Genomic DNA, 8326 nt, shown 5'->3' with positions numbered 1-8326 from the left:
ACCTGAGAAAGTGATTGGTGTGATCACCAACTGGAGCAGCTAAACACATTAGACCTGAGAAAGTGATTGGTGTGATCACCAACTGGAGCAGCTAAACACATTAGACCTGAGAAAGTGATTGGTGTGATCACCAACTGGAGCAGTTTAACACATTAGACCTGAGAAAGTGATTGGTGTGATCACCAACTGGAGTAGCTAAACACATTAGACCTGAGAAAGTGATTGGTGTGATCACCAACTGGAGCAGCTAAACACAGACCTGAGAAAGTGATTGGTGTGATCACCAACTGGAGCAGCTAAACACATTAGACCTGAGAAAGTGATTGGTGTGATCACCAACTGGAGCAGTTTAACACATTAGACCTGAGAAAGTGATTGGTGTGATCACCAGCTAGACATATTAGACTTGTTTGTATGAAAAACTTCCCAAAGGATTCAATAGATTGACACAAAAATTAATCAAGGATTAAAATTGCAAAGATTAATACACAGAAATATCACAATCATTTTAATCAAAAGTAAAATCTTTTTCGCTATTTCAGGAGAATATAATAATACAAAAATGTGTATAAACTATAGATACAATTGCCATGTGTGGAACATATAACATGATCAAGGGGACTAGTTCTAACATGGTTTTATTCTTTGGTTTTTGTCATAATATCAAATGTTCAATAAGTGAACAAAACAATCAAATGTGAACAGTGGATGTCAAACATTGAAACATTTTGGGAGTCGATCATCAGAAAAATTCTTTTTGTTCTTCTTGTACTCTCTGTCCTTACAATGAACTTAACATTACTACAGATAGTATCCTAACATTCAACACGGTCAATGCTCACACGGATTACAATGGCCATATAAGTAAACATCATGATAGGATGCTCTCATTGCAATAGTTGAGTTAACATTTTTTTGTTGTCAATAACTTAAAACACACACGCACAAATATTTCTTGACTACATTCATCTTAGTACTCACATCATTTGAGGAATGCACAGCTAACATTTTCTGACTGACGAAACTTTTTCTTTAAAAGCTTAGTTCTAAGCCGAAATCTCGAACTAAAATGTACACTGCTTGTTTTGTTTCAGGCTCTACAAGTGAATAATGAGCCAGTCTTTTGGAATATTGTTATATACCTGTTCAATCATCATCGATTGTATGGATGATTCAGTTAACTAGATGAGATGATTAGGCATAAAATTTTTTTAAATTGATTACATTTAATCAAAATTTAGACGATGGGGAGAAGTTGATCTATTCACACAGATAATACTATCTGATATTGATGAATTTCCTAGATGCACAAATTATTATTTATGTGAGCTTGCGCTCCCAGAGCTATATTTTTATATATTTTATTTTTATAGGCTAGTGCCAAACTTATCATTTGTACTTCCGCTTTTTGTTTATAAAAAGTGATGCCCACGCTGTTTTTAAAACAGTTCAGTGTACAGTTGACCAGTGGTCAGTACCATATCTGTCTGTGTGACAGCTGAATATCTTTGTGGTCTGTCATCTAATTATATTTTTATTCCTGTACCTGGGACGGCCTGTAAGTGTAGAAATATTTTATATTTTTTTACTAGTTCTATACTATGTGTAAGGTAGTTATTTTATTTTCTACTGGACTATTTGTCATAATAGTTGGCAACATACTGTACGGAAGATGGCGGCGTCCATCAGTCCTAATAGAATATTTTATAATATAGTTTTGCATTTATGTTTTGCAGGCTATTATTACTGCTGTGTAACTGCTGTGTTACTGCTTTTAACTGCTGCTGTTGGATATTGCTGCTTATAATTGCTGTTGTAGATCTATTCTAATTCTAGGGAATCTAGTTTTATTTTGTTTCTGTAGTGTTGCCTTATTAGTGGCTTAGTTATATTTATAGTCTGTTTCTCAGTTCTGTTCTTAGTGAATAGTAATGTACTGAGCCTAAGGCTAAGATGTTCTTGTTTTAGATATGGGTTGGTTGTAATAGTAGGATATTGTAGATCTAGACTAGTTTATTGTGTGTTTATTGTAGATCTAGGTCTAGTGTAGTAGTTTTAGTGATTTAGTTAGATAGTTGTTTTGATCAGTTTGTGTCAGATAGTTGGTTTGGTTAGTTTGGTAGTGTTTGTAGTGGTGTAGATTTAGAGGGTAGTTTATAGTGGTTAGTGTATATATTATATTTTATTATTATTTGATTCCATGTAAATAAAGTTTCATTTTGTTTATTTATACTAACTAAAGTTTGTTATCTTGTTTCCATTTAGTATAGTTAGTTGTCTGGTTACTTAGGTGACTCTAGCCCCTTGGTCACCATACCGAGGTGCATAGATTGAGCCCACCCAGTAGCGCAAACATCTGCCTACTGTTGGTAAATTTTAATGTTGAGCAGCAGAGAATAGGTCCTCTCTCTCTCCCACTCGCGCCTGCCTGACCTGCTCACATTTTTGGTGTCAGAAGTGGGATCTGTGCTTGAGTGACCAGACTTGTATTTTTTTATTGGGATAGATTAGGTTTGCGTAGGAGTTTAGGCATTGATAGGAAGTAGTGTATAGTTCAGTTTTTCTTTGGGCGTTTGTTAGAGAGGTTATTAGGCTTTAGTTTTGTTGAGTAGTTACGTAGATGAACAGCGAGGCAGCAGCAGCAGCAAGAATGCAGCCGTCTCAGACAGTTATCTTGGTGCCTAGGACAGAGATGAGTATCCGGCGCTTCCATGGTGATGGTCCTGCCAGGGAAATTGAAGAGTTCCTTCAAAATGTTGAGAGAGCTTGGAAGTCTCAACACATGGTGCATCCAGAGGAAAAATGTGACTTCCTCTTTGCACATCTAGGTGAGGCAGTGAAGGCCGAACTTAGGTGTCACCCTCAGACGACAAGGGCATGTCCAGATGCCCTTGTACAAGTTCTACGCTCCACTTATGGAGAAAGGCGGAGCATCAACTGCCTCATTGGGGAGCTGTTCCGAATAAGCCAGCACCAGTATGAGTCTGTCCGCGCATACTCACACCGTCTCCTTCAAGCATTTGAAGCACTCACAGACAGGCAGAGAGCTCTATCTGAAACTCCCTTCAGCAAGTCTATCCTGAGGGACCAGTTTGTAGAAAACCTCAGTGACAGGATCCTAAGGAGAGATCTGCGAGAGAGACTACTCGACAGGCCAGAAACTGAATTCCTGGCGTTAAGAGACATGGCCATCAGGTGGGCCCAGGACGAGAATGTCGCACCGCAAGTCAACGTCACATGCAGTGAAATAAAGATTGAAGGCCAGCTAGCTGCTCTCTCCAAGCAAGTGGAGGAGCTTGCAGCCCAGATTGTGCGCCTACAATTTTCCGGGCCACAGAACTATAGCTGTCCCCACTGCAACAACCATCAGCCCGATCACATTAGCAGCAATGTGAGACAGATATCCTCACAACCGGGTAGGCAACCAAAGCGCACCTTTAGCCAGAAGAGGCCAATGAAGAAAAACAGGAAATGCTACACATGTGGCAAACCTGGCCATCTTGCAAGAAATTGCAGGCTGCAGAACAGGTTCCAAGGTCAGCGAAAGAAGCCAGGGAACCGGGCTCACCAGCAACACCCTTCTAGAAGCAACTGCTCGAATTGTGGAAGCCGGGACCATTTCACCCGAGCTTGCCCTGATGTCACTGCAGCAGTGAATCAAGTTCAGGTTGCCTCAGTGGAACAACCACAGGCAGTACAACTGCAACCTGCCCCCAAGCCAACAGAATTGCCGGTTGAGGTACCACAGAATCCTAGGCGATCCAACACTGCTCCTGATTCAATTGTTCGCAGAAACCAACCTGCAGTGGCAGAAATGATGTCGATTCATTCAGAAGTTGCCTCACCTGACACTTCCAGTAATCATGCAGAAGGAGGTAGGGAAACAAATCCTTTCCTACAGTTTCATCCGGTCCAACCAGAATCCACCTTGCTTTCCCATGAGGTTCCTGAGTTGCAGAAGAAAAGGAACGACCTTCTGAACATTGGGTGCAGAGTTCTTGTTGAACAGAGAGTCAGAGGCCAGGGAAGAATGTTCATGCAGTATGAGCCCTCGTGTTTTATAATTACTGCAGTACCCAAGTATGCTTCTGGCTGGTACATGGTGGAGGCAGAAGACGGCAGTACTTACCGATATGTAAGAGAGGAGGAAATGAAGTTCGTTTCCTCACCATACTAGCATAATTCTTCATTTGTATATTTGTAATTTTTATTCAATATGTTGGTTGCATTCCAATGTATCAAGATGTATTAGTTTGTAATAACTCTATGAGTACATGTTATCTACATGTGTGTTTAAAAGTTTTTTTAAGCTTAGTAGATGCTGTACCTATTTGAGAATGTACAGAATCAAGAGAATTTTCTTGTGTTTTTAGCTGATGAAGTGTATATATTTTTTTGCTTTTGTCCTTGTAAAGCAATGTAATCTAAGTCATGTCATGGAGATGTATATTTTTGTGTGAAATAGATTTTAGTGTGTATTTTCTTTGATGGTATAATATGTCAGCAGTATGTATGTAATGCATTTTAAGTAGTTTGTTAGTATTATGTTTTGCGAGGACGCAAAAATTTAAGGCGGGATGAATGTGAGCTTGCGCTCCCAGAGCTATATTTTTATATATTTTATTTTTATAGGCTAGTGCCAAACTTATCATTTGTACTTCCGCTTTTTGTTTATAAAAAGTGATGCCCACGCTGTTTTTAAAACAGTTCAGTGTACAGTTGACCAGTGGTCAGTACCATATCTGTCTGTGTGACAGCTGAATATCTTTGTGGTCTGTCATCTAATTATATTTTTATTCCTGTACCTGGGACGGCCTGTAAGTGTAGAAATATTTTATATTTTTTTACTAGTTCTATACTATGTGTAAGGTAGTTATTTTATTTTCTACTGGACTATTTGTCATAATAGTTGGCAACATACTGTACGGAAGATGGCGGCGTCCATCAGTCCTAATAGAATATTTTATAATATAGTTTTGCATTTATGTTTTGCAGGCTATTATTACTGCTGTGTAACTGCTGTGTTACTGCTTTTAACTGCTGCTGTTGGATATTGCTGCTTATAATTGCTGTTGTAGATCTATTCTAATTCTAGGGAATCTAGTTTTATTTTGTTTCTGTAGTGTTGCCTTATTAGTGGCTTAGTTATATTTATAGTCTGTTTCTCAGTTCTGTTCTTAGTGAATAGTAATGTACTGAGCCTAAGGCTAAGATGTTCTTGTTTTAGATATGGGTTGGTTGTAATAGTAGGATATTGTAGATCTAGACTAGTTTATTGTGTGTTTATTGTAGATCTAGGTCTAGTGTAGTAGTTTTAGTGATTTAGTTAGATAGTTGTTTTGATCAGTTTGTGTCAGATAGTTGGTTTGGTTAGTTTGGTAGTGTTTGTAGTGGTGTAGATTTAGAGGGTAGTTTATAGTGGTTAGTGTATATATTATATTTTATTATTATTTGATTCCATGTAAATAAAGTTTCATTTTGTTTATTTATACTAACTAAAGTTTGTTATCTTGTTTCCATTTAGTTTAGTTTAGTATGTCTGGTTACTTAGGTGACTCTAGCCCCTTGGTCGTAGACTGAGGTGTCACAGATGAGCCCACCCAGTAGCGCAAACATCTGCCTACTGTTAGGTAAATTTTAATGTTGAGCAGCACAGAATAGGTCCTCCCACTCGCGCCTGCCTGGCCTGCTCACATTTAGTACTCGCTGAGCCTTCAGTTTTTATTTCTCTGAAAAAAAAAGTCATCATCATCTGTCCCTTGACTTTCGTCGTGGGTGTACTGTGACAGTTCGTGTCACCAAGTCTCTCCACTTTACCCGGTCAGCAGCTGTTCTTAGTAGGATAGCAGCATTCTTGTATGTTGTCCAGCCAGCTTTTCTTTGGATGACCCATTCTTCGTGCTCTCTCCACCTTGAAGAATGACTTTTGATAGTCATGTCTTAGAATATGACCAAATTCAGCTCAGCTTTCTTTTCTTCACAGTATTGAGGTGTTCCTCCTTTTCGCCAGCCAGAGTGTTGACTTATAAAAGTACAAACTCATTTTTCTTCTTTTCCTGGTATCTGATACCCAGCAGTTTTCTATATCATTTACTCTCAAAAGCTTGAATTCTTTCAGCCTCAGCGTTCAGTGTCCAGCTTTCACCACCAAATAGGAGCACAGAGACCACTAGCGAAAAATACAGTATTAATTTTACTGGGAAGCTGATTTTACTCTTAGATTTTCAAAAGTTTGGTCATAGCAGCAGATGCCAAGCTTAAACGGGTTTTTATTTCTTTTATTGATCCTCTATCTCTTGTTATGTTTGAGGTGAAAAAAAAGTACTCGAATAAACATTTGAAATCTCTATCTATCAAGTGAAATATAAAACTATCTGTTCCAATCAAATCGTTCTCCAATTTTTTTGAAAAATCGTTCGTTAAAGGGAGCGAAGAACTCTTGAAGAGCTTTCCTGGCCTCCGGCCTCAGCTTTGGATGCTCCCTTCCTTTTGTGTCTCCCAGGCAACTCTCTGGCCATCTCTTTGCCTCTTGAAATGCAGCTGTGGTGGTCGTCGTGACGGCATTGCTCGTTTGAACACAATAGAAACCTTTTGTTTCGTTGTAGACGAAGTGATTTCTCACAATCTTTGGTGGAAGCTGCAGAAAACGTTCAACCTGCAAATAAAATGTCATTTACTTCATTTACTTCATCATTGCTTTTTTGGTATCAAACTATATGACAAGTTTAGCTATAATTCATGCGAAACTTAAGTTATATGACACGTTTAACTATAATTCATGCGAAACTTAAGTTATATGACACGTTTAACTATAATTCATGCGAAACTTAAGTTATATGACAAGTTTAACTATAATTCATGCGAAACTTAAGCTATATGACAAGTTTAGATATAATTCATGCGAAATTTAAGCTATATGACAAGTTTAGCAATATTTCATGCGAAACTTAAGCTATGACAGTTGAAGTTTTAGCTATATCAATTTTTTTTGTTGTTGTGTAAAAACGTAGCTTTTTCTTTAAATACTAAGGACCAATTGTATTTGAGTGAATTTTAAATATAATACTGGATGCCGTGGTTCTCAACCTGTGCGTCCTTACCATGGACCAAACGATAAGCAATGATTCCGAGAACGGTAATAGGAACACTAGATTGCATTTAACAATTAAATTTGTGTAAGATAATCAGGCGGCTATATGTTTGAATTTCTCATCTTGTTCAATTTAAAACACAGCAAGTGTAGTTTTCAAGTTGTGAACACCACTATGTTGGCAATACCCATCATTTACTTTCAAGTAGGGTTAGCCTACTGTCAGGCAGGCAATGGCCTCAAGTGTGAACAATTCTGGCTTTTACTCTTTTGTATCCTTCAATCAAATCTATTCTTTGCTATCTTCTGGTTGTTCTCACTCAGAAATAAGATGTAGATAACACGTTTTTGAAAGCTCTTTTTATGATGAGGTTGTCAGCTATTCAAGTCTTTTTTACAAAATAAGAAAGTGTTCCTCAGAGTTCTCAAGATCTGTTATTCTGCACTCGCTGTTATAATGATAACGAGGGTCATCGCTGATCAGCGCACAGTGGACATAAGAGAGAGACTCTCGATGGACCCAAAAAGAGAGACTCTCCATGGACTCAAAAGAGAGACTCTCCATGGACTCAAGAGAGAGAGAGACTCTCCATGGACTCAAGAGAGAGAGAGACTCTCCATGGACTCAAGAGAGACTATATTCTCCATGGAATCAAAAGAGAGAGATTGTCCATGGACTCAAGAGAGACAGAGGGAGAGAGAGACTCTCCATGAAAGGCGTTCTTCTCTCAAAGTACAACAAGAAGAAGATGTTCATGGAATTACATACGTTCAGGTCTACTAACGCCTTCAGTATTATGTTCAATGCGTCTCGATCCCTTCAGTATTATGTTCAATGCGTCTCGATCCCTTCAGTATTATGTTCAATGCGTCGCGATCTCTTCAGTATTATGTTCAATGCGTCGCGATCTCTTCAGTATTATGTTCAATGCGTCGCGATCTCTTCAGTATTATGTTCAATGCGTCGCGATCTCTTCAGTATTATGTTCAATGCGTCGCGATCTCTTCAGTATTATGTTCAATGCGTCTCGATCCCTTCAGTATTATGTTCAATGCGTCGCGATCTCTTCAGTATTATGTTCAATGCGTCGCGATCTCTTCAGTATTATGTCAATTCGTCTCGATCCCTTCAGTATTATGTTCAATGCGTCGCGATCCCTTCAGTAATATGTCAATTTAGTAAAGTTTACAGCGATTTCCAATACCCCTTGGCATGATAAGGGAGAGGAGAGACGG

At 38.6% G+C, this 8326-nt stretch overlaps 2 protein-coding genes across 7 annotated transcripts in view; one reads left to right on the top strand and one right to left on the bottom strand.

The window, feature by feature from the left end:
- Positions 1–1336: 1336 nt before the first annotated feature.
- Positions 1337–5470, top strand: LOC129926265 (uncharacterized). Of its 2 annotated transcripts, none has more exons than XR_008777905.1 (2): positions 1337–4817; positions 4996–5470. XR_008777905.1 is itself a non-coding variant. In XM_056029119.1 (2 exons), the coding sequence occupies exon 2, from the start codon at positions 2621–2623 to the stop codon at positions 4175–4177; it is 1557 nt and encodes a 518-aa protein (XP_055885094.1). In that variant the 5' UTR covers positions 1337–1558; positions 1737–2620; the 3' UTR covers positions 4178–5470. The 2 variants fall into 2 exon arrangements, 1 of the variants encoding a protein (XP_055885094.1); XM_056029119.1 differs by having other exon boundaries at positions 1337–1558; positions 1737–5470.
- A 230-nt stretch (positions 5471–5700) lies between these two features.
- Positions 5701–8326, bottom strand: part of LOC106060125 (heparan sulfate glucosamine 3-O-sulfotransferase 5-like) — a 45826-nt gene continuing 43200 nt past the window's right edge. For 4 of the 5 annotated variants that reach the window (XM_056029122.1, XM_056029120.1, XM_056029121.1 and 1 more), the window contains one exon: positions 5701–6655. In XM_056029122.1, the coding sequence (XP_055885097.1) occupies positions 6371–6655 (285 nt within the window). In that variant the 3' untranslated portion in view covers positions 5701–6370. The remainder of the gene's footprint in view (positions 6656–8326) is intronic. The other variant, XM_056029124.1, reaches the window with a different exon arrangement.

Source organism: Biomphalaria glabrata, chromosome 5 (assembly GCF_947242115.1).
Source record: "Biomphalaria glabrata chromosome 5, xgBioGlab47.1, whole genome shotgun sequence".
Taxonomy (NCBI): domain Eukaryota; kingdom Metazoa; phylum Mollusca; class Gastropoda; family Planorbidae; genus Biomphalaria; species Biomphalaria glabrata.
The sequence above is the reverse complement of the archived record's forward strand: the minus strand, read 5'-3'. Positions and strand labels throughout refer to the sequence as shown.

Coding starts and splice junctions, on each gene's coding strand:
- LOC129926265 (XM_056029119.1), top strand. CDS start 2,621: ATGAACAGCGAGGCAGCAGCAGCAGCAAGAATGCAGCCGTCTCAGACA.